A 26,577-nucleotide genomic window follows, 5' to 3' on the forward strand; every position below is an offset into this window, starting at 1 on the left:
CTATTTCACCTTTCCAGGGTCCAGGTCTCAGCTTCTAAGTGTTGGTGAGGCGGCCTTCCAGCCTCTTAATCGTTTCCTGGTCTCACAGCTCGGCTGCAGAGTTCCCTATAGCATTTATTTGTCCTCCCTCCCTTCATTCCTGTCCTGCTTTTGCCTCTTCCCCCAAACAACAATAACAACAACAACAAAACTGTTTCCATTTCCTGAATTCATTTCGGCAAATAGGACTTTAGATGTTCAGAGAAGTTGTACCTTTGCGTTCTTCCCCTAAGGGCATCTTCCTTTAGTCAGTTGGTGTTTACACGCATAGAACACTGGAGGATTTACCGTGTCCCGTGTACTTTGGATGTGTTCGGCTTCCCCATAGGAGAGAAAACATGCGGGTTGTTTGTCTCTCTCAGCTTGGCTCACTTCACTTCACATGATTGTTCTAGGTCCATCCATTTCCCTGCAAATGATATAATGTTATTCTTTCTAATGGATGAATAAAATTCCACATTTTCTTGATCTACTCATCTATTGTAGGTCATCTGGGCTGTTTCCGTAATTTGGCAATTGTGAATTGTGCAGCAGTGAACATGGATGTGCGGATATCTTAACAGTAATCTGACTTGTGATGTTCTGGGTAGATTCCCAGGAATGGTATGGTATAGAACGGTGTGGCTTCCAGAGTGGTTGTGCTAGTTTACATTCCCACCAGCAGTGCAGTAGGGCTCCTTTCTCCCCACATCCCTACCAGCATTTGTTCTAATTCATGATGTTGGCCAATCTAACTGGGGTGAGATGGAATCTCAAGAGTTGTTTCGATTTGCATTTCTTTTATGGCCAGGGATATTGAGTTTATTTGTCATTCTTACTACTTCTTATTTTGAGAAGTGTTTCTTTAGCTCTTTTGCCCATTTAGCTGTTGGTTTATTAGTTTGGGTGGGTTACTTTCTTGAGCTCCTTGTATATTTTGAAAATTAAGCCTTTGCTGGATGTATTGGGTAATGATCTTTTCCCAGTCTGATGTTCTTTCTAGTTAAGTAACTATGTCCTTTGCTGTGCAGAAATTTTTTATTTTGATGTAATCCTGTTTGTCAAGTCTCTGTCTTACCTTCTCTGTCCCAGGAATTCTTTTCACATAGTTTCTGCCTATTCCTATAAACTCTAATGTTTCTCATTTTGCAGTAGTTTCAAAGTTCCAGGTCTGCTGTTGAGGTCTTTGGTCCACTTTGAGTTGATAGTAATGCAAGGTGACAAACTGTGATCCACTTTTAGTTTTCTACACATGGATGTTGTTTTCTCAACACCAGTTATTGAATAGACTATCTTTTTTCCAATGTATATTTTTGGCTCCCGTATCAAATATCAGATACCTGTAAGTATGTGGTTTTCTTTTTTTCTTTTTTGCAAATCCTGGGTCTTGAACTCAGAGTCTGGGCACTGTCCCTGAGCTCTTTTGCTCAAGGGTAGCACTCTACCACTTCAGCCACAGCACCACTTCCAGCTTTTTCTGTGTTTGTGGCACTGAGGAATCAAACCCAGGACTTTATGCCTGCTAGGCAAGTACTCTACTACTAAGCCAACTTTCCAGCTCATGTCTTCTAGTGTGTTTGTTGATCTTTGGGGCTGTTTTTGTGCCAGTATCAAATTGTTTTTGTTATTATAGCTCTGTAGTAGAGGTCTGGAATTAGGATACCAGAGCATTGCTTCTTTTGCCTAAAATTGCTTTGGGTATTCGAGGTCTTTTGTTGTTCTATGTGGATTTTTGAATGGTTTTTCTTATGTTTGGTGAAGAATGACATTGTGGTTTGGATGGGGATCGCACTGAATTTGCAAACCACCTTTGACAGTGTGGCCATTTTCACAGTGTTAACATGGGAAGAGTTTGTCATCTTTGATTTCTTTCTTCAGATTTTTGTAGTTTTCACTATGGAGGTCTTTTGCTTCCTTGATTAGGTTTATTCCTACATATTTTATTTTTGTTTTGAGGCTATTGCAAATGAAACTGTTTTTTTTCCTGATTTCCTTCTTTGCTTGTATATTGTTGGGGTATAGAAAAGCTACTGAGTTGTGTGGGTTGATTTTGTATCCTGGTAGTTTTCCAAAGTTATTAATCATTTCTAGGAGCTTAAGGTAGGAGCTTTTTATTTATTTATTTATTTTAATTTATTTTTTATTGTGAAAATACTGTACAGAGGGGTTACAATTACATGGGCAAGATAATGAGTACATTTTTTTTATCAGCATTGTAGCCTCCTCCTTTGTTTCCCCTTCCCATCCCTTCCCAGCCTCCTCCTGTCCCCCCTACCCAGTCCCCCCCCCCCACCAAAGTTGTAAAGTTCATTTTCGACATGACAACGTGTACTTCTCATTGTTGCAACGGGTCCACCTGTATCCTTATTTAAACGACTTGTTTTAACCCTTCCCCTCCACAAATTATACCAACATCAAATACAGTGAAAGCAGGGGTTATACTGTGGGGGAGGGACATACAAAGCAACTAAAAAAAATCTTATAAATGCGTTAGAAACAAATGCATGAAAGAAAAAAAAAACATTTAAATACATATCTTAGGGTTCATTTTCCTAACATCACCTTATCTGACCTTTTCTGCTTGACTCATACATATACTAGATATTGCAAATAAGGGAAACCATGGGACCTATGTTTCTTTGGGCTTGGCTTACTTCACTTAATATAATTTTTTCCAAGTCTTTCCATTTTGGGGTAGGATCTTTTAGGTCCTTTAAATATAAGATCATGTCATCTGTAAATAGGGGTTGTTTGATTTCTTTCCCTGTATGAATCCTTTTGTGTCTTTCTCTTGCTTATTGCTGTATCTGGGAACTCCATAATTATATTGAAAAGGAGTGGGGAAAGTGAACATCCTTGCCTTTTTCTTGATTTCAGTGGGAATGGTTTTAGTTTTTCCACCAGTTGGTATAATGTCAGATGTTGGACTGTCATATATAACCATTGTTATGTTGAGATATTCCTTCTTTTCCCAGAGCTTTTTTTTTTTTTGGTCGGCCGTGGGGCTTGAACTCGGGGCCTGGGCGCTGTCCCTCAGCTCTTCAGCTCAAGGCGGGCACACTAGCACTTGAGCCACAGTGCCACTTCTGGTTTTGTGGTGGTTTATTGGAGATGAGAGTTTCACAGACTTTCCTGCCCCGGCTGGTGCCCCGGCTGGCTTTGAACCACGATCCTCAGATCTCAGCCTCCTGAGTAGCTAGGATTACAGGGGTGAGCCACCAGCACCCGGCTTCTCCAGAGCTTTTAACACGAACAGATGTTGGGTGTTGTTGAAGGCTTTTTCTGTATCTATTGAGATGACTGTGTGATTCTTACCTTTAGATCGTTTAATAAGGTATGTTACATTGTTTTACCAGCCTTGCATCTCTGGGATAAAACCAAGTTGATCACAGTATATGATTTTTTTTGATTGGTTGTTTAATTCTGTTAACAAGTATTTTATTAAGCAGCTTTGCATCTGTTTTCATCAAAGATTGGTCTATAGTTCTCTTTTATAATTTGGTCCCCACCTGGTTTGGGATGAGTGTAATAACAGCTAGAAAAAATGGGTTTGGAATTGATCCTTCTGTTTTTATTTCATGGAAAAATTTGAGGAGTTTGGTGTTAGTTCAACTTTGAAAGTCTTGTAGAATTCACCTGGGAATCCATTGGGTCTAGGTCTTTTCCTTGTTGGAAAACTATTACTGTTGGGTCTTCGTCCGTCTTTGGACGGACGGGGTCCAAGGAGGGGTAAGTGCAGCCGCTCGCCCCCGTTCCCCAGCCTCCCTTAGCCCAGGAGACAATCAGACGCAGCGGGGAGTCAAGTCAAGCAGGAACTCATTTATTAACAGGGAGCATCCCCTTTTTAAAGCAAAAGACTGCGTGGGAGGAGAGGAAATGGGATCAACCAATCACTGAAAGGCCATACCTTATCATGCACCCAACCTTCCATGAGATGTTTACACACTGAACCTAAACAAATCCAGCTCTGCCCACTCAACTTCCTCTCAGGGCCATCTTTGCTACCTGTGTTCCCCACAGATTTCCCCACATATTACTTCCTTAATCTCATTATATGTTATGGGTCTCTTTAAGTGGCTTATACCTTCTTGGTTCAGCTGAGGTAGCTTTTATGTCTCTAGAAATTTATTCATTTCTACTAGATTTTCCATTGTATTTGAATATGGTTTTGAAAATAGTTCTTCATAATCTTTTGGATTTCTTGTAGGTTTGTTGTGATATTTCCTTTGACATTTCTAATTTTGTTGATTTGAGTCTTTTCTTCCCTGGTTTTCATCTTAGCTAGAAGTCTGTCAGTTTTTACCATTTTTCCCCCAAAGAACCAGATTTTTATTTTGTTGATTCTATATATAGTTTTTTTAAGTCTTTAATTCACTTATTTCTGTCCTAATATTTACTGTCTCTGTCTGGTAATTTTGGGCTTGGTTTGTTCCTGTTTTTCTAGAAGCTGTTGTTGCATCATGAGGTTATTTGCTTGAGCCATTTCTGCTTACTTTTTGTGTGTACTTAGAGTTATGAACTTTCCTCTCAACACCACTTTTGCTGTATCCCAGAGGGTCTAGTATGATGTGTTTTCATTTTCATTGAACTGTGGGAACTTTCTGGTTTCTTTATTCAGTGGCCCTAATGTTATTCAACAGTGTGTGGTTAGGCCTCCATGTGTTTTAGTGTTTTCTATAGTATCTTGTACTGTCCCGTTATGATGTAATATCATTGTGATCAGATAGGCTACAAGGAATTATCTCTATTCTTTTATATTTTCTTGGGTGTATTGACTGTCCTAGGAGATGATCAGTTTTGGAGAAGGCTCCATAGTCTGCTGAAATGATTGTGAACAGTATGTTGGTGGTGATTGAGCGAAGTACTCTGTCGATGTCTGTGAAATCCAGTGTTGTTGTGAAATACAGTGTTGTTGCATGGTTGACCTGTCCTTTGGTGAGAGTGAGGTGTTAAAGTCTCCCACTGTTGTGGTGGTAGGGTCCATCAGTTTTTGTACATCTACAAGTATTTGTTTAATGTACTTAGTGTTCAATGATTGGTGCATGTATATTGACCACTGTTATTTCTTCTTCATAGGTCATTTCCTTTATTAGTATGTAGTGACTTTCTTTTTCTCTTCTTATTGATTTTAATGTGAAGTGTATTTTATCAGGTAACAGTACTACTACTCCAGCCTTCTTGCAGGACAGATTTGCTTAAAAGATCTTTTCCCACCCTTCACTTAGAATTAGTGTTTGTCTTTGTCCATGAGATATGTTCCAACAAATGGCTGGATCTTGTTTTTTGATCCAGTCTTCTGCTCTATGTCTTTCGATTAGGAAGTTGAGCCTGAGCCCATTGATGTTTAGCATTAAAATACGCCATGTTTCCTGCCATTTGGTTGTTTTCCTATAGTTTCTTTCTTCCTCTTCTTCTTTTATTAATCTAGACCTGTAGTGACTTTATTCATTGCTGTGTTTCTTTGACTTTGGTTGTCTTCTTTGGAGCATATGCTTCCCTTTAGTGTCCTTTGTAGCTCCAGTTCAGTGTTCACTTGTCATACCATTCAATCCAGAGTTTTGTCCCAGTGTCCTTCACAGTAGTATTGTCCAGCACACTGCAGCAGGGATGTATTTAGGAGTTGACTGGCTTTGACATTTATAGCTTTTTGGCTGAAATTTTGTGGGAGGGGCAGGCTTGATAGAAACAGGTTTAAAATAATGGAAAAGGGTGCAAAATTGATGACAGGAGTTTAGCTGAAAATTGACTCTTTGACTCCAGGGCTCCAGACAACACTGGGCAGGCCCAGGAAATTGCAGCAGAAGTTGAAACTGTTGGCAAGACATATGTACCAAAAAGTCCCAAGACACATCGCTGACACATTTGGGTTTTATTTTATTTTTTCAGTCAAACTCTCACATCCTCTTTCCAAAAAAGAAAAAAATTCGTAGAAGCCTCCACGGAACCAATGATGTCAGGCAGCGGAGCCTGGGGACTGTCCTGTTCCCTGGCCCCACACTCTGACTTCTTCCCAGAAGTGTTTACACGCGTGCGGGTGAGGGGCAGGTCAACGCCACTTAGCTGGAAGATCTTTTTGCTGACGGCAGGATCCTGCACTTATAATTGTCTTCACTGCTGGGCCCATTACCACATACCCTCAGTCTGAATCTCTGTTCCCTGTGATCTGGCTGCACACTGCCCCAGTGTGACCCCCCCACTGCTCTCTGTGGCCGCTTTCACACATATATGTTGCACACTGCCTCAGTGTGATCCCTGCTGCTCTGTGTGGCCTCTGTCACACAGATGTGTGTGTGTGGAGCTGTTGCACACTGCCTCAGTGTGATCTCACTGCTCTGTGTGGCCTCTGTCACACAGATGTGTGTGTGTGGAGCTGTTGCACACTGCCCCAGTGTGATCCCACTGCTCTGTGTGGACTCTGTCACTCAGATGTGTGTGTGTGGAGCTGTTGCACACTGCCTCAGTGTGATCTCACTGCTCTGTGTGGCCTCTGTCACACAGATGTGTGTGTGTGGAGCTGTTGCACACTGCCTCAGTGTGATCTCACTGCTCTGTGTGGCCTCTGTCACACAGATGTGTGTGTGTGGAGCTGTTGCACACCGCCCCAGTGTGATCCCGCTGCTCTGTGTGGACTCTGTCACACAGATATGTGTGTGTGGAGCTGTTGCACACTGCCCCAGTGTGATCCCGCTGCTCTGTGTGGACTCTGTCACTCAGATATGTGTGTGTGGAGCTGTTGCACACCGCCCCAGTGTGATCCCGCTGCTCTGTGTGGACTCTGTCACTCAGATATGTGTGTGTGGAGCTGTTGCACATTGCCCCAGTGTGATCCCGCTGCTTGTGTGGCCTCTGTCACACAGATATGTGTGTGTGGAGTTGTTGCACACTGCCTCAGTGTGATCCCGCTGCTCTGTGTGGACTCTGTCACACAGATATGTGTGTGTGTGGAGTTGTTGCACATTGCCCCAGTGTGATCCCACTGCTCTGTGTGGACTCTGTCACTCAGATGTGTGTGTGGAGCTGTTGCACACTGCCCCAGTGTGATCCCGCTGCTCTGTGTGGACTCTGTCACTCAGATATGTGTGTGTGGAGCTGTTGCACACTGCCTCAGTGTGATCCCGCTGCTCTGTGTGGACTCTGTCACACAGATATGTGTGTGTGGAGCTGTTGCACACTGCCTCAGTGTGATCTCACTGCTCTGTGTGGACTCTGTCACACAGATATGTGTGTGTGGAGTTGTTGCACACTGCCCCAGTGTGATCCCACTGCTCTGTGTGGACTCTGTCACACAGATATGTGTGTGTGGAGTTGTTGCACACTGCCCCAGTGTGATCCCGCTGCTGTGTGGACTCTGTCACACAGATATGTGTGTGTGGAGTTGTTGCACACTGCCCCAGTGTGATCCCGCTGCTCTGTGTGGACTCTGTCACACAGATATGTGTGTGTGGAGCTGTTGCACACTGCCCCAGTGTGATCCCTGCTGCTCTGTGTGGACTCTGTCACACAGATATGTGTGTGTGGAGCTGTTGCACACTGCCCCAGTGTGATCCCACTGCTCTGTGTGGACTCTGTCACACAGATATGTGTGTGTGGAGCTGTTGCACACTGCCCCAGTGTGATCCTTGCCACTGTGTGGACTCTGTCACTCAGATGTGTGTGTGGAGCTGTTGCACACTGCCCCAGTGTGATCCCGCTGCTCTGTGTGGACTCTGTCACACAGATATGTGTGTGTGGAGTTGTTGCACACTGCCCCAGTGTGATCCCGCTGCTCTGTGTGGACTCTGTCACACAGATATGTGTGTGTGGAGCTGTTGCACACTGCCCCAGTGTGATCCCTGCTGCTTGTGTGGCCGGAGCTGTTGCACACTGCCCCAGTGTGATCCCAGCTGAAGTCTGGAGAAACTGCACCAACCATGTGCTCAGTATATTCACAGCATCTGACTCTTTCTAGTTGTTCTGCTCTCAACATGCAAAAGAGACTTCCTTGAAGAAAACAGCAAAGAAAATCTATTCCAAGTCTTCCACAAAAAAAACTGAAAAAACTCAGTAGTTATGATGAAAACTTGATTTCTCTGTAGTCTTGATGAGGTAGAAATTTCATGTGCTATCTATCAGACTTGCAGTGAACCTGACTTTTGAACAAGAGTGGCTCGAGACCTCAGTGGCCTCTTCTGTAGATGGAATTATTTAGTTCTTAGCTGGGGTCAGAGCTGTGGTGAGAAGAATGGCAGTACCAGAGGTGTCCAGGTTCCAATCCCAGACTCTACAGTCTCGAACCCACCAGCATTGAACTACAGAGGTTGCCCTGGTTGTCTGTGAGGGCCCAGGGTAGCAACAGGGACCACAAAGATCAGGTCCAGATTCCAGGTCCAGATTAGATCAGCCCAGGGTAGTGATATACAGTCCAAGTGTTGACAGTACCGGGTACATGCCTTAACTGTCTAGAAGAGTGTTGTGGCCTCGTGTGAAAGTGTATCCTCAAGTGCCCACGGCCATTTTTCACGCATGTACCCAGAAGGGGAACTCTTGGATAACATGATGACTCCATTTTTAATTTTTAAGGGACAGCCATACTGTTGTCTGCAACAGCTAGATGGTGGACAGGGTTTCAGTTCTTTGCATTGTCACCAATATTAGTTATTTCCTTCCTTTTTACTCATTTTTGATAGTAGCCATCCTAGTGCTGGCATTTAACTGTTGTTTTGATTTTCATTTCTCTAAAGTTTGATGATGTGCTTTTTGGCCATTTGTATATTTTCTTTTTAAAATATTCAGGGGCTGGGAAGGTGGCTCAGTGGTAGAGCGCTTGCCTTGCATGCATGAGGCCCTGGGTTCGATTCCTCAACACCACATAAGCAGAAAAAAGCTGGAAGTGGCGCTGTGGCTCAAGTGGTAGAGCGCTAGCCTTGAGCTGAAGAGTTGAGGGACAGCGCCCAGGCCCAAAGTTCAGGCCCCACAACCGGACCCCTCCCCCCAAAAAATACTCATTTACTTATGTTTAATGTCACTACCAGAGCTTGAATGCTCTCCTACCGCCTTTCATCAGGATTGGCACCGTATCACTTGAGCCATACCTCCAGTCCAGTTTTTTGCTGGTTATTTGAACATAGAGTCTCATAGACTTTTCTGACCAATCTAGCTTCAAATTGTGATCCTCAGGGCTAGCCTCCTGAGCATATAGGATTACAGATGTAAGCCACCAGTATCAGCTTCATTTGTACATTTTATTGGGAAAACATCTACTGAAAATCTTTGTTTACTTTTACTTTTTATCTTTTCCAGCTTTTTTCTTTTTGCTTATGTGGTGCTGAGGAATCAAACCCAGGGCCTCGTGCATGCAAGGCAAGCGCTCTACCACTGAGTCACCTTCCCAGACCCTACTTTTACTTTTTAATCAGGTGGTTTCCTTTATGTTTTTCCTTTAGGAGTTCTATATGTATTCTTAGTATTAATCCTTTATCAGATACTTGATTTGTGGATGTTTCTCCTATTCTGTGGACTTGACGTGATTTTGTTGATGGTCCATACCTGAGGTACTGGAAATGGATCCCAAACTCTTGTACTTGCCAAGCAAGCACTCGGCTACTGAGCCATATCCCAACCCAGAATCTTAAAATATTCTAATCAAGTCCAATTATTACATCTTTCCTTGAATTTTTACCTTTGGTGTTATAATGCAAGAATTATAATGTTGTAAGATGTCATTTGCTTGCTTTCTGGAGTTTCATTATTTTAGGTCTTGGGTGCACTTACATATGGAGGATTACCAACCCTCCCCCCCCCCCCACCCCTTCTCCTCCCTGGCCCCTCTATTTTATCCCTTTGTTAAAATTTTCTGTTTCTGGGCTGGGAAGGTGGCTCAGTGGTAGAGTGCCCTCACATGCGTGAGGCCCTGGATTTGGTTCCTCAGTACCACATAAGCAGAAAAATGCCAGAAGTAGCGCTGTGGCTCGAGTGGTAGGGTGCTAGCCTTCAGCTGAAGAGCTGAGGGACAGCACCCAGGCCCAGAATTCAGCCCCCATGACCGACAAAAAAAATCTGTTTCTATACCAGTACTAGATTGTTGTGGTTACTGTAGCTCTGTGCAAGTTTTGAAACACACCATTGGTGATCTTTCAGTGTTATCTTTTAGTACGATCATCTTTTATTAAAATTGTCTTGACCAATCTGGGTCCTTGGAGATGTTATATGAATCTGCAAGAAAGATCACTGGTACTCTTAAGATTGTGTTGGATCTGCGTGCACTTGGAGTGATATGGACATCTAACAGTGTTTTCCAACCCAGGAACATGGAATGTATTCCCATTAATTCATGTCTTTTGTAATTTATTTCAGTAATTTCCATTTTGTGACTTTGGTTAATTGCTAAGTATTTTATTCTAAATTTGCTGTTATGGAGTTATTTTACTTACTTGTCAGATTATTTGTGCTCTGAAATGCAATTTAGCTTTGTATACTGATTAAGTCCTGCTACTTTGGTTACTAAGTTATTCTTTTGGAATTTTTTAAGGGCTTTATGTGTACAAAATAATCTCCTCTACCAGTAAAGGTAATCCTACATCTTCCTTTCTCACTAAGTGTTTCTTATTTCTTGTTCTTGTCTAACTACTCTGACTAGGAGTTCCATGATATTATGAACAGACCTGGTGCAAGCGGGCACCCTTTATGCATTCTGCTGCCTGAAGAAATACATGCTATCTGTTAGCATTGTTTGATGGTCACTGTGGTTTTTTTTATATCCAGGTTTTTTTCTTAGTTTGGTGAATGTTTAATCCTGTTGAATTGTCACAGTTGTTCTCTGCATTGACTGTGGGTTTTTGTTTCATTTTGCTAACATGATTCATGACATTGATTGACCTTTGTGTGTTGAACCATCTTTGCATTCTAGGAAGTAATTCTACTTCATCATAGTGGGTAATCCTTTAGTGAGTGTGGCGGGCCTTGCTGAGGTGTGGCTTTTTCTTGTGCTTGGTGCTCTGGGAAGCAGTGCTGGTTAAGCCCCATGCTAGTTATGAAGCTGGGCATTTTCAGAAGCCACAAGGCCCAGGTTTTAGAGGCTGGTTTCCTGAATTACTGGAGGGAGACAGCCATACATGTGGTGCCCTATGGTCAGTCATTTCACTTGATCTTACTCATGGAACTTCCTGCTGAGAACCCAGGTTGTCATCTGTTCTCCCATCCCTTATTCAATAGGTAGATGATGTGGTCCGTCATCTTATTACACTGACTTTGACCCTTTATCTATTTTGCCTATTTCTTGCCATTTCAGTCACATGTGCCAGCTCAGACGGGAGATCTTCAGCTCTAATCACCATGGAGCTTGGACTAGGCTGTAGTGCATGCAGCATCTTTTTGTGGACTGAAGTCAGGCCTTTGCAAGGCCATCTTGTAGAGTTGCCCCTGCCCAAATGTGATTCCAGCCTTGCCACCTGGCTCACACAGAAACCGCAGGGCAACTGGCCTGGCCTTTGACTCCAGCTGGGACAGATTTTGACACTGAACGTGAGATAGGTGAGATCAGAGTTACACCTGGCAGTAGCCAGGGTGGCTGGGGGGTGTCTCTGCCACTGCAAGCTGTGTGTGTCTGCCCTGGTTTTTTTTGGGGGGGGGCTGTAGGAACAAGAAAACATGTGCTTTCCAAAGAGAGAAAGAACAGTGAGTACACAGACACATGGTAGTTCTCAGCCTCTGGCTGTCCTAATGCAAGATCCATCTTGTTCTTTAGCTTTGCTGGACATCCCAGTGACCAGTGATGAAATGTCTTTCTTCAGTTCAAGTTGGGCTTTGGAGCCTTGCCAGTGAAAGGTCCAGGCATGTCTTCTGGACTATTATGGCTCCCATCCTATCCTGGGACGCACCCTGTCCCTTGGCTTCAGAAGGCCTCTTTTAATGTTCTTTTTTCCTTCAAAGATCTCTCTACAGACAGCTTGTTCATCATCTTCCTGCAGCTCTGTTGTCACAAGATCAAGTTAAACACGGGTCCATTGAGCTTGGCAGGCAGTAGACCCATGCCTCTTTCCCTGTGCCCAGTTTTCATCTCAGCCACTCAGCAGTACTGATCCATGGGCATCCACTAATGGAAGATAGGCACCAGGAACACATACTTCACATTCCACTTTCATTGGCCAGGAACAGACAGCAGAAGATTCTTATTCACATTCAGCCTAAATTCATGTTACTCACTAGGTATGGTGGTACATGTGTTTAATTCCAGAACATGAGATTCAAAGGCAGGAATATTACTAGTTCAAAGCCAGACTAGCTAAATGGAGAGGTCAAGGCCATCCTGGGATATATATAGCATTCAGGGCCAGCCTGAGCTACATAGAGAGTTCAAGGCCAGCCCAGTGTGTGATGTCAGCTTGGGTTGCATAGAGTTCAAGAGCCTATCTGAAGACAACCAACCACAAACTCATGTCACTAAGTAGCATGAATCTAACTGGATTTTATTGCATTTTCTTTATTGCTTCCTTCTTTTCCTTACTGGTTCAACAGTTTGGAAATAGAAGGACCACAGATGTCTGAAAAATATTTTTAGCTATCCTGAGAGTTTCCTTGAGCAAGCTTTATTACTGTTCCAGGACGTCAGGCATGTGAAATCTGGAGTGGTGTTTTGCAGAGCCAGTTGTTTAAAACAGATATATCTCATTTAAACACATCAGAAATATGTGTGGTTTCAGCATTGTTCTCTGACACAGTCCAGATGAAGACAGGATTTAAAATACATGTGACATGTGTGCCTGAGTTAAGACTATTTAGGGGCTTGTAAACAAGTACAATTTTGCTCCAATGTGAAATAAAATTTTTGTTTTTGCCTTTGAAATACAAACTAAGTTTTACCCCAGAACAGTATGTTCCACAGACCAGGCTGCTCTGAAAATACTGGTGTGTGATGACCAGGGTTGTGTAAGTTGTCCACTCAACCTGAAATCTGATGGATCTTTGCATGTCTGTATGTCTGCCATCCTATAGTTTCACAGTGCTCCTTAATTAGTGCACAGTGTCTCCTGTGTCTAGGTCTTTGAACAATGCTTTATGTGCATCAACAAACCCAGTCCTCCCTTGTCTACCTACACAGGGAGTTCCCTTGAATACTTAGGTTTCCTCACAGTGTTCTCCTTTGTGGATGTGATACTACTTAATGCCTGGCTTCCAATGGGGGAAAGAGAAAAGTGACGGGGATCCTTTAAGTCTCTCAGAATCCCTTTTTTATTTATTTATTTATCTATTTATTTATTTATTTGTGAAAATACTGTACAGAGGAGTTACAATTACATGGGCAAGATAATGAGTACATTTCTTATCAAGCATTGTAGCCTCCTCCTTTGTTTCCCCTTCCCATCCCTTCCATCCTCCCCCAGCCCCCCATCCTTCTCACCCCCCCCCCCACATGAACAGAATCCCTTTTCCTGGAGAAGGGGCCACAGTAGTGACCACCCTCTTCCTCTTCACCTCTGTGATCTGAAGTGAGAAGCAGGGATCAGAGCATAGATGGCCTCCCTGGAGGGAAGAGTGCTTTCTGCCCTCCCTGGGTCCTGCTGGTTGTGTACAGCTTATCCCCGGACTGTGTGACATGAGGTGGGAGATGAGATTTGGCAAAAACTACCCACAGTTGACAGTCCCATCCTTCCCCAGCACATGCAAGCCTTCAGTGTCGTTCCGGTGGAGAAACAGAGCCCTGCATCACCCTGCCAGCTTCCCAGGGCCCTCTCCTGTGGCTGGTTCTATAGCTAGAATTGGTTAATAATATGCAGGCATAAAAAAAGTGTGTTGTGGGGCTGGGAAGGTGGCTCAGTGATAAAGCGCTTGCCTTGCAGGCATGAGGCCCTGGGTTTGATTCCTCAGCACCACATAAACAGAAAAAAAAGCCAGAAGTGGTACTGTGTGGCTCAAGTGGTAGAGCACTAGCCTTGAGCTGAAGAGCTGAGGGACAGCACCCAGGCCCAGAGTTCAGGCCCCATGACTGGACCCCCCCTCCCCCCGCCAAAAAAAATGTGTGCCGTACAAACTGTGTTCAGAATAGACAGATTGATTTCCAGACCAAGGCTCTGAAAGGGTTAAAGTAGCAGTGAAATGTAGTGTAGATTAATCAAGAGTAAATGTCAGGCCTGTTGTGCCTTTGGATCTTACTATTTTGATGCACTTTGCTCTGTATCAGAACATTATGAGTCAGGAGAGTGCAAGGTGTGGCTCTCCATCTGCAGAGCTGATAAGTCACCTGTGTGCTGTTTCTGGTTGCAGCTGGCCACGGCCACCTTGGATGGAAAGCTTCAGCTTTTTCTGGCTCAGTGACGGCTGGCCAGTCAGGCCAGATGTGAGAAGACGTCTCGAGAGTGAGAGCGCCTTCCAGCCTCTCTGCAGGCCCCTGCCTCCTGCACCCTCCTCAGTGAGCTTTCCTGGTCCTCAGGATCTTCGTTGGGAAGTGGAACTGGCACCAGGCCCTCTGCACAGACGTATGCTGGGTTAGGGCAGGGATACTTTTCAATAAAAGATAGTTCCTTATTTGTTTTGTGATTGGACTTTGAGGAAAAGACAGAGGAGGGGAGGGGAGGAAAGGAGAAAGACTAGGACAGGAAGAAAGTGAAATCAGATGTGAATTCCCTTTGTGTGGTGAGTGAAGCAGTCTGTGTTACTTTCGTGTCACGTTGACCAGTACTGAGAAGAAGATTTCATTCTGTTTAATTTTGCTCACACTGTCGGCTAAGTCCAGGCTTCCATGGACCATGCACTTAGGGGGAGCATTGTTGCTGCAGAGTCTGTTCATCCTCCGGTGGAGAGGAGGCGGAGCGTGGAGGAGAGGCCTGGGAACAGCACCCAGGCTCAGCAAGCCATGTCCCGGAAGGCCTCACCAGTCACATGAGTGCCTCTGCTGGGGATCTGGGCATTAGCACAGGAGCGTGTGTGGACATTTCATGTTCAGATCACCTCTCTGTACTCACGGCTCCCAAAGTGAATGGCCATCCCCAAGAGCATTGACGCCTCAACAAACATTGTTCAAAAAGTTCAAGTTCAAAGTCACTTCTGAAACTCAGGGCAAATCCCTAGCAATGAACGCCAGTTTCTAAAACCCCACAATTCCATGCAATAGCACAGAATAAACTTTCCCATTGTAAAAGGGAGAAATAAGAGAATCATAAGGATCAGAAAAGCAAGGCCAATGCCCAGTGGCAACCTTAAACTCCTATAGCTCGGGGTCCAGCAGCTGGCACCCCAGTGCCATGTGTCTAGTGGGCTTCTAGTCCTGATCCAATGGTCTTGCTGTCCGCAGCCCACATGACCATGCTGGGGCTGGATTCACCGGTTGCCTGTGACTTTCCTAAGGGGTCATTCCATGTTCCTGTCCCCGTCAGGCTCCTGGGGGCTCTTAAGTACAGCGTGGGCCTTGTCCTCCCAGCTTCATACATAGCCCTCTTGGGCTGTCCGCAGGAATCTCACCCGCTCACACCCTGCCTGGCCACAAGCCTTCCTCTGAGACCTCTGTGGAAGCCTTCATGACCTCTTAGGTAGCACATGTGGTGGAGGACACCAGGACCCCTTAGGTAACACGTGGGGTGGAGGATACCAGGGTAATGGCCGCGGTCTGCTACCAGCATGAGCGTGTCCAGGCCTCGCTTGTGTCATGGCTGCTCAGTGAGGCCTAGTCGTAGCTTCTGGGAAAGCACTTCCACAGGTGGCCCGTGGGAACCGGGCACCCTGGTCCTTCAAGTGAGCTTACAGCTTTACCCCTCGAGCCTGCCAGTCTGGAGATGCCCTCACTCCTCCTGTCCCTGATGCAAAGCCCTCCAGTGCCTATCTCCTCCTGTCCACAGCTCCCAACATGCCCCTCTACTGGCCAAGCTGTATCATTAAAAATTTTTTCCTCCTTGTTTTCCTCAGATTCTCACTTTAAACCTACCTAAAAACAGCTAGCAGTAACCATGTCACAGCCCTGGGCTGTTTGAAATTTCCCCCACCAAATTAGGCATTGCTTTCAAATTCAGTTCCATTCAGCCTCAGGACACAGTCAAAATGTACACATATTATTTGCCATAATGTGGCATGAGTGTCTGAAATCACATGAAGTAACCTTCACCATCTGACTTCTCATTGACACTCTGTAGTCTTATAGCTCTACCAAATTTTTGGTTAAGTTGTTCTTGCAGAATTCTGTATTTTCTGTAGCCTGCTTTGCCATACTTCAGATTCCTCCCATAGACAAGTCCTAAACATTTCAGATCCACATGGTCAGCAGTGACTCTACTTCTAGTCTTGGTATTATCTTTATGTTGCTGTGAACAAATAGCTGAGAAAACATCCTAGGAGAGGGAGGGTTGTTTTTAACTCATGGTGTTAGAAGTACCATGTGCCTGGACAGACCACCAGGGTGGTGTGTGGTGTGTGGAGGTGAAGGTGGAGGTGGTGTGGTGGTGGTGGTGGTGTTATATGGGGGTAGTAGTGGTAGTGTGTGGAGGTGGTGGCAGTATGAGGTGGTGTATGGTGGCGTGTGGAGGTGTTGGCAATGTATGTTGCGTGGTAGTGTGTGGAGGTGGTGGCAGTATGAGGTGGTGTATGGTGGCGTGTGGAGGTGTTGGCAATGTATGTTGTGTGGTAGTGTGTAGAGGTGGTGGCAGTATGAGGTGGTGTATGGTGGCGTGTGGAGGTGTTGGCAATGTATGTTGTGTGGTAGTGTGTGGAGGTGGTGGCAGTATGAGGTGGTGTATGGTGGCGTGTGGAGGTGTTGGCAATGTATGTTGCGTGGTAGTGTGTGGAGGTGGAGGTGGTGGTGGTGTGTGGAGGTGGTGTGTGGAGTTGGTGTGAGGTGGTGGTGGAGAAAGGGACAGAATAGGGCATCTGGGGAAAGCACCCATGAGAACCCTGCCCTGGACATCTGCTTCTTTCACCGAGGCCCTCCTTCCTTAAGTTTCTAGAACCTCCTCGAATGACTCCGCTGGCTATGGACTTGGGCTCTAACACATGAGGCTGGGGGGATGCTGCATATTCAGACCATAGAAAGTACCCACCGCTGGCTGGCTCAGATTGGTGAGCCGTGGCCATGCCTGCACCTCCTTGTGCCCAGTTGATGTCTGGGCCTTTCCTCCCACAGCTGATTATTGGACTGCCAAAAACAGTCCTCCCACAGTGGCCTGGCCCGAGGTGGAGATACTCGAGAGCCGCCCTCTGTTCAGGTTTTCTGAGAGACAGCCCTGGATTCTGCCTCTTTTCTATTCCCAGGTGGACCCTGGCTCCTGGTATAGTTTTCACACCTACAACATACGTGTGTATTTTCTTGCAATGTTTCTGAGGAACAAGTTTAGAGTAACTTGTTTTTATGTTTCTCCCATTGAGAGTTATCTAATCATTTAATTCATTGGATGAATGACTTAGGTGCTGGTGGAACACGCCTGTAATCCAGCTACTTAGTAGGCTGAGATCTGAGGATCTCGGTTTGAAGCCAGCCCCGAGAAAAAACTCTTTGAGACACTTTTTCTCAGGGACATCACCTAAGCCCAGGATCAGAAAAAAAAAAATTAGGCAAATGAGTGATTTTAGGGCTTAAAGATCCTATTTTACATATTATTTTATCTTAAAGCATGGTAAAATACACAGTGTGTATACCTTTTCTGTTAGCCATTGGCACTCGGCCTATTAAGAGAGTTTTATCTGGAGAAAACATGGGACAAAGAGAATGTAAGAAAGCTATTGTCAGGGGGAGGGCCCTTGTCAGGCCCCAGCTCAGGCCCTGCCAGCAAGGTCACTAAGGGCCTTGGCCAGGAAGGCCGAAGGAGAGGTGGAGGTAGCCCCCTCTCCCTGCAGCACCAGTAGTCCCCTGGGGAAGACTCGTTCTGGTCCTGCCCACCTTCCCTCCTCCCTCCCCCCGCCCCCCCCGTGGCTGCTTTGGCTACCTGCGGCCTGTGTCCTGTGCTGCTGATGTGGGCGTTCAGCGCTGCACAGTGGCGGTGGGCTTTGAGCAGTGATCAGGAGTGATTGTAGCACTGGCTCTTGGGCGGGGATGGCAGTCAGGGCAACATATTCACATGGACCACTCCCCTTCCACCTGATTGACAAGATTATTGCTTTGGTCATCCATACTTTCCAGACGTGACAAAAGCAGAGTCACAGAGAGCATGGTGACAGGATCTGGAAGCTCCAAGGTAGATTGACTGGTGGCGAGAGGAGCTGCCCATCTGAGTTCTAAAGGCGGACCTCTCCTTTGCCCTGGCCTGGGGAGCACAGGCTGAGCACCCTGGAGCTGGGGAGCCAGAGAGGTTCAGATCTGGACATCAGACGACCCTCCTTGGCACACACTGGGCCTCAGCCCCTGGGGAGCACAGGGTGTTTGGGAGGCCAGGACTCTCCATGTCCACGGCCCCTCCCAGGTAGGTCTAGTCTCCAATGAGATGATATCAAGATTCCCTTTGGTATTTGGATGATAAATGATTCACATCCTGTGGTCTGTGTCATGCGTTTGCACAACTTTGGCACATCCATGGGTTTGAAGACATCAAAGCAAGAATGTGACTATGGTCCCAGGCCTGGCCACAGGAGGGGTGGCCTAAGCCTCTGGCATAAGCAATCCTCCTCATATTTGACATTCCTTTAAAAGGCATTCTTTGCAGATGTGGGAGCTCATTCTTTTTCCTCACATGAAGGAGCCGATTTCATATTTTGGGCCTGCTGGGGAAGGATGCCTGGTGTTTACCCCTGCTGTCCACGTGACAAGCATGAGCACAGGCGACGCGTGTGGCCAGGTGCGGCCCAGGTGAGAAATGGGCCAGGTTAACAGAGGCCCAGCCCATGTCTCTGTGGGTGTGGGCATTTAAAATGATCTACAGCCATGGAGATCACAGGGGCTGCTTCATAGGCGTCTCTCAGGAAAAGGGCAAAATATCAAATCTTGCCTCTCTCCCTCTAGTCTTTTCTCTCATTTTGTCCTTTTTTTCTGACAAAATTTTGTTTCACACCAGCTTTGTTTCAGGCCCTAATTAGGAACGTCTTCAGAATTCTTTCTTCTGTAAGTTCCCCCACTTGTTTAATGTTGTGTGTGTGCATGTGCATGTGTGTACATGTGTGTGTGCATGCATGTGTGCACACTGTATATGCATATGTGTGTGTGTGTATTGAAGGTTGAACTCAGGGCTCATGCCTGCTAGTCCACTTGAGCAGAGTCCCAGTCCTTTCCTTTCCTTTTTCAGATTGGTTTCCTGTTGAGTTTCTGGCAGCAATGAAATGGTGGTGGTCTGAGTCCACCACAGCTGCCCGCACACTAGAGGTGGATCGTGGAAGCGTCACACACCTTCCATCCCTAGAGGTGCTCTGAGTTAATTTGGGGGGGGGTGTGAGGGTTTTCTCAGGGAGTAGCTAGCCTTACAGTATATGTTTACTTTACTGTCAAGACTACACAATTGCTTTGTTCTCGAGCTTTGAAAGTATCTCATATTCACTGTGCAGAGTCTTATTATTCTGCTTGTTTCATGAGTTTTTCAAAAGAGGGTTTTAAAAATGAACTGGCACAATTTTTACATGTGATGAGAAAACAGATTCCAGAAAGACAAGAACTGAGTGGAGCTAAGACAGTAGGTGTAGGAGAGAAATGGTATGGGAGACGCTTGGTTTCGTGGCTATCTGGTTCTATCTGCTGGGGTGGGGAGCTGCCCACTGCTGGGCATGTGCCACTCAATTTCCCTTCACCCCACCCAACTCCACTGGACATGCTTTCCACAAATCTCAGATTTGTACTTGATCACTGAAATCAGCAGTTAACTTTTTTAAAACAACAATATTTGTTTTTCATGGCACATTAATCAGAACTGTACAAAAATGATACGAAATTTAGCCAACTAGAAAGTTTCAAATGTGTTGGCATGCACTCCAGGAGCCCAGCAGAGTTATTAAGGAAAGTCGGGCCACCTTATTAACTTAGGACACAGCTTACAAAATTAAAATGTAACTGTCTTAAGAAATATTACAGAATTACATTACCTTAATCTGTTGGGGGTTTTTTCCCTGCCTGAGCGGAGTTGGGTTGGAATGCCTTAGGAATTGACTTCACCTCTGTTCTCAGTGGCATTACTTACAGAGAAACGCTTGTCTGTTTTCATACAGCATTTCTCATTTGGCCTGAGGGCAGGCACAGTGGCATGGATCTGCGCTCTGCTCGCCCTGGAGTGTGCATCCAGAGCACTCCTGGCCCACAGCAGCCCTGTGCGGCCTGCACAGCTGGAGTGACAGCACCTGAGTGTCCCGCTGGCTGAGGCACCGCGGACCCAGGAGGCCTGGGTGGACTCCCGTGGTCAACGAGGAGCAGCTCCAGGGAACGGGGACTCCTCTCAGAGCACCAGGGATGATAATGAGGCACGCACAGTGGTAGGAGGCACACAACAGGATGAGCACAGAAAGGACTGGCTGGCTGGCAGGCTTGAGTGCTGGCTCTAGGCTCAGGGAAAGTTAGAGCACGGTGAGCTGGGCTGGAAACGGGAAAGAGGTAGCCTCTTCAGGAATGGTGTGTGGAGTTCGTTCCCTGTGAGAAACAGAAGTTTGGAGGAGGAGGCAGACATACAGTCTTTCTCCCCTTTTCTCTCAGTGATGCCAAGTCCTGCCCAGTCCCTAGCCTACCATATTCCAAACTGAATCTTTGGAGCTCAGCAGGAGGGCACAGCTGTCTTCCCTGACGCACAGGCAAGTGACGTGCTGGGGCTGTCTCTGGATCCTCTAGGTAAGCCCCTCTGTTGGTTCAGTGAAGCGCTGCACAAGGATTAAGTGTGCGCTGGCTGGGGTCCACACAGATGGAAGAACTGTGCAGGGCCCTTGATTTTCCTGGGAAGTAAAACACCTCCAAAGCCTATGATCTGAGCATGAATGCCTAGCTCCCTGCCCCTGCCCCTGTCCCAGCCTCTCTCTACCTTACGAAAGAGGCTCAGAACGTCTGGGAAGGCTACGTCCCTGGGCACTCATTCAATCCCCCTCAGGATCTTCAAGGCAAAACCATATTGTTGAACTGTTATCCTTCTGGGCCTATGGATTACAGTGCGCCACCTGATGAAGCAGTCCTTGTGGGCCTTTCTGCCTTTCATCCCAGTCTATCCTGTTTATGTCCTTCCAAGAATTTTGAATGCAAGTGTGCTTGTAAAGTGGCAGAATGTATCTTTACTTGTCAGAGTGGATAAAACCCAATGCTTGTATAGACCTGAAAACCTGCAGCCTGCTCAGGGACTTCCTGGCTGCCGCTCGGCCAGTGTGTGAGAGCGTCTGCCATCTGGTGGTGAGGACCGACCGTGTCCTTCCTTGCAGGACACGGTAAGGAGCTGAGCACCTCCTGGTAAGGAGCTGAGCACCTCCTGGTAAGGAGCTGAGCACCTCCTGGTAAGGAGCTGAGCACCTCCTGGTAAGGAGCTGAGCACCTCCTGGCCACTGGCTTGAGGTCAGTGACTGTTTTCTAAACAGACACAGCGTTTTGTCCCAGGAACCCAGCCTTGGGACACTGCCAGGCCAGGACCCGGACCCACACCCAGTCCAGGCAAGCTCTGCTCTTAGCCAAAGTGGTCTGTGTCTTACTCCTCTAAATCTATGGCACAATCACAAGAAAGGTGCTTTGTAATTCATTTTACTTTGCCCAACTATTCTGAATATAGTTGGTGGTAAAAGAATGGGTTAGGAATTTTAAAGCAGAGCTTCAAGTTCCTTCGCATTAGCCACAAAGGGGACAAAAATTATTTCCTGGACACAGTGCCATCCACTGGGCTGCGTGAGCCAGGGACCTGATGTAGTCTCACTTTTTACCCCTTGCAGCCCTATTTGAATGTTCCTCACACGATTCAGAGGCTTCCAGGGGTGCCTGCCAGATACCTGCTTTATCAGCCCTTCTGTACCTAAGGGGTATGTGGCCTCCTGACAATTAAAATGTTAAAACTCAGGAAATCAGAGCTATGAAAGGCGCAAAGCTGATTAATCTTACCTGTTTTTAATGATTGGATAGGCACCCTACATATTTTAAAGGAGATTTATTAATTTCATCCTAGGTAAGGAAAATCAGACAGGAAACAGAAAGAAAAAGACAAAATTTGGGGAGTGGGAGGAAGGTGGAGTTCTGTCCACAACATATAAGAATTCTGCCTCCGATGGGAAGATGGGGAGGAGGTCCTTCTCGTGCGAGGCATGGCCTCATCCAGCCACTTCGTAGGAATGAAAACAAAGGCAGGGAGGGTGCCGGAAACACAGACGCCTTGCTCAGAGGAACGTGGGCCAGCAGCTAGAGCACCGCAGGGGGTCCCGGAAGCATGGGCCCATGTTGAGAGGAGGTGAGGCCAGTCCATGCTTCTGCACCCACCCGGCAGGGGCATCCTTCCAAACAAAGATACTTTAGAAAATAGAAGTGCAGGTCTGCAGTGGAGAAAACGCAGCAGCAGCAGCAGTAGATTTTATCTGCCAACAATGAGCAGGCGGAGAAAGAAATCAGGAAATTAACTCATTCACAATAGCTCCAGAATAAAAACAATCACCTAGGCATTTAACCAAGAAAACGAAAGACCTCTACAATGAGAGCTATAAAACTTCAAAGAAGAAAAGTGAAGAAGACATCAGAACATGGAAAGACCTCCCATGATTATGGATTGACAGATTTAATATCATGAAAATGGCTATTCTACCAAAAGCAACCTATAAGTTCAGTGCAATGTTCATCAGAATTGCAGTATCATTTCTCTCAGAATTTAATTAATTCAAAGGTTCATATGGAGGCATAAAAAGGCTGGGTAGCAAAAGCACCACTAGCAGTGCCACAATGCCAGATTTCAAATTATACTATACATGGGACTTGACAAACAGAAAACACGAGAATATATAAAAGATAGGATGGGCTGGGAAGGTGGCTGAGTGGTAGAGCGCTTGCCTTGCATGCATGAGGCCCCGGGTTTGATTCCTCAGCACCACATAAGCAAAAAAGAAAAAAGCCAGAAGTGGCGCTGTGGCTCAAGTGGTAGAATGCTAGCCTTGAGCTGAAGAGCTGAGGGACAGCGCCCAGGCCCAGAGTTCAGGCCCATGACTGAACCCCCCCCCAAAAAAAAAAAAAAAGATGCAGGAATAAACCCACACAGCTATACCCATCTGATCTCTGACAAGAGAGCTAAAAACATCCATTGGAGAAAATATAACCTTAGTAAAAAGTGTTAGGTAACCTAGTTACATACACATGGGGCTGAAACTAGACTCAGAGTATACATAGCTACTCTAGACATCAAGTGGTAGCACTCTGTGTAAAAATCTACTCCCAATAGGTCATGATAGTATTGTAGGGTGAGAAACTGCTAAAGGAGCTGGGGTGTAGCTCGGTGCCAATGCACTTGCCTGTAAAGTGCAAACACACACACAACTGCTAAAGGAAATCAAAGGGGAAACGCTGGAAAATATATCTAGGCATAGGTAATTATTTTCTGACTGGTCTCTGATACCCAGGAAATAAGAGCAAGAATTGACACATGAGACTGCATCAAGTTAAAAAGTTTCTGCACATCAAAGACAACAATGATCAGAACCAAGAGAAATTCACAGCACCAAAAAAAAATCCCAGATAGCTATTCAGCAGATAAAAGGTAGAATGTACAAAGATTAAAAAATTTAAATTTAAAAATAAAAGAATTAAACAGCCAAAGAATAAGCAATCCAATTAATAAATGAGCAATCATCAATCAAACAACAAATGCCAGCAAGGATCTAACGGAAAAGAAGCCCTCCTACACTGTGGATAGGACGCAGATTAGTGTAGCACTGTGGAAATCTGTGAATAGAGCACAGACCTAGTGTAGCACTGTGGAAGTCAGTGTGAAGATTCCTCAAAAACAGAAGTATCTATGTCACTGGCATACCACTCTTAGGCACAGATCGGAAGAGATGAAAATCAATATATACAAGAGATACCTGCATACCCATGTTTATTGCAGCTCTGTTCACGATAGCTGAATCCACTTAGATGCTAAATAACCAACAAATAGATAAAGCATATGTATATATATAAACACATTTGTATGATATATATATATTACACATACACCGTGGAATATTAGTATAAAGAAGAAGGAGGTTATGTTATTTGCAGAAAAGCGAGTTGATCATTATGTTAAGATAAGCTGAGCTCAAAAAGCCAAATCAGTGTGTGTGGAGGCCCCATGTGACCTCTTCTACCAAAGCGAACTCTTAAGTTAAGGCTGACTCCTCTGTCAGTGGGAGGGGGTGGCAGGCAGGGCAATATCAAGGAAGGCCATGACAGGCAGGCTCACCTTCCACTCAAGTTCTGCAGCCAGACCGTGGATGAACACCCAGCCTCTGCACATTGGCTGACTTGGTCGCCTGGGTGTTCATCTGGGTGGGGTTGCCAGATAGTGTAGATTCCACTCAGGGTCACAGCCGGCCCTCGGGCCATGGCCTAGGCTCTGTGTCCAGGGCCCAGAATCCAGAATTACCATTGTTCTCTTCCCTGCTTTCTATTGGGTCTGGGGATGGTAAATTCTTGGTGTACTTTGTCTTCATTATGCTCAGTTGCCAATTCCACCTCTGAAACTCTGCATGTCAAATAGACTCAGCCAGTTATGTGCATGGCCCTTAGAAATACAAAGTTATACTTCCACCAACCAAAGGAAAGTTACAGAAAATAAAGTCTGAAAGGCTGAAATGAGGATTTTTAAGGACAGTTTTAGTAGTTCTACTAAGTTTTATTTCGGTTGAAAGGGGATTAAAAATTACGAAAATCACATTTGAAACCCAAGTTTTAATAAGTCATTAGTGAGAAACATCCTGTCTGAAATTTTCTTCTGGTTTTCGACGCACTCTGGAAGTACTTGAGACAGCCCTTGGAAGCCCCAGGGCTGGGAGCATGGTGCAGTGGCTTGCTTCGTACCCTCTGCAGACATGGCAGCTGGACCCCAGCCAGTGCCTTACATAGCTTCACTTCGCCCATTTCTCAGAAACATGGAACCATTTCTAGTCCTACTAAGAAAGTGACATTTGGAAAAAGAGAATGAAATGCAGAGAAATAATTACATTGCCAAAGAGATGGAGAGGCACTTTACTCAAAATATTAATAAATATGCATTTCTACGTTTTCATTGCTCACTTGCAAGTCTAAAGCCCTTTATATTTATCCGATTTAAGAGATTACCATCTGTGGAAAAATGAACGAACAGCCTCTAAACATAAGAGCAGTGCCTTTCCTCCTCTGTAGCTTCCATGGTCCAAGGAAGCAAAATACTTTCCGCTTTATAAAATCTTCAGAACTGCCAGGGGAGATGTGCTGGCTCCCGCAGGCTGGACCGAGCTCGGCACTCAGCTCACCACATGGAAAATGCATACGGAGAGCATATTTTTCCAGCTATAATTCAGCCAATGCTGGGCCTGGGCTCCCACCCAGCACCACAATCTCAGGAGACACTAGCCACCTCACACTGCGCCAGGCTTTCAAAGCTGGATAAAGGAGGAGGGCAAAGAGAGAGGGCTGCACACAAGAGCTTGTTTAAAGTAGTGATCATGCTATTGTCCAGTCTCCCCTTTAAATTGGCACGGACACAATTGTATGTTGTGAGAAAAATAACACAAAGCAGCTTTCTTTTGCCACTTACCTAGGCCAGAATCTTGCAGAAAAAAAGGATGACCTGCCAATTTCAGCAAAAATATGGTTCATCCATTTGTTCAGCTATTCATGATTTAGCTAGTGCCTGCTCCTGGAGGAAGGCAGGCATCCCAGGGCAGGGCTACTTGCCAGTAGCGGGCCCTGCTCTGGGTGTAGGGTTGGGTTAGGTGGGGACCAGCAGCCCTGAGGCCTGATTGCTCCAAGGTTACTATGCATGGCTCTGGGAGATGCTCAGCAGAGGTCCCCATCCCTGGGACGTACCCTTGCCTCAAAAAAAATCATCTCTGTTCTATGATGTTGTTGTAATTTTATATTTATGCCAACCATTATATTTTAAAGTTGAAAAAAACCTTAAATGTGCTTGCTTTGGATTTTATTTTATTTATTTATTTATTTTTGGGTCCGGTTGTGGGGCCTGAACTCTGGGCCTGGGCGCTGTCCCTCACCTCTTCAGCTCAAGGCTAGCACTCTTACCACTTGAGCCACAGCATCACTTCCGGCTTTTTTCTTTTTTGCTTATGTGGTGCTGAGGAATCGAACCCAGGGCCTCGAGCATGCAAGGCAAGTGCTCTACCACTGAGCCACCTTCCCAGCCCCATGTTTTGGATTTTAAATTTAGCAAAATGTTCAAGGCGACATTAGGTCTTACACCTGAGTTCATAAAGTCAAGCATGCATTTCTCGCATGTGGGACAGTCCTGCATGTGATGTGTAATCTCATTTGAATAATGCACACAAACCACACCTTTAAAACTGGCTATCGGTCGGCAGTGACCGTGTCCAGGCCTCTAGAACAACAGCTCCAGGCTTTAGACATGTAACTAGAGGTCTAGCTAGCCTTGGAAAGCATGCTTAGTGCTAGAACTAGACAACGTAAAAATTCAAGATCCTTAAATAATTCTGACAAGTGCATTCCAGTGCAGCCCTTTGTATCCAGCATGTCACAAACGTTGAGACAGAGGCCAACAG

At 45.6% G+C, this 26,577-nt stretch overlaps 2 protein-coding genes across 5 annotated transcripts in view; both read left to right on the plus strand.

Moving 5' to 3' along the window:
* Wdr27 (WD repeat domain 27) overlaps window positions 1–14,517 on the plus strand; it is a 105,413-nt gene extending 90,896 nt beyond the window's left edge. For all 4 annotated transcript variants that reach the window (XR_011369294.1, XR_011369295.1, XM_070010318.1 and 1 more), the window contains one exon: window positions 14,257–14,517. Coding sequence is in view for 2 of the 4 variants with exons in the window: in XM_070010318.1 (XP_069866419.1) it covers window positions 14,257–14,307 (51 nt within the window). In the remaining 2 variants the exon portion in view is untranslated. The remainder of the gene's footprint in view (window positions 1–14,256) is intronic.
* Window positions 1–26,577, plus strand: part of Thbs2 (thrombospondin 2) — a 151,332-nt gene that overhangs the window by 21,338 nt on the left and 103,417 nt on the right. The window lies entirely within an intron of this gene.

The sequence above is a fragment of the Dipodomys merriami genome, unplaced genomic scaffold, assembly GCF_024711535.1.
Source record: "Dipodomys merriami isolate MVZ:Mamm:240054 unplaced genomic scaffold, mDipMer1.0.p SCAF_8, whole genome shotgun sequence".
Classification (NCBI taxonomy): Eukaryota; Metazoa; Chordata; class Mammalia; order Rodentia; family Heteromyidae; genus Dipodomys; species Dipodomys merriami.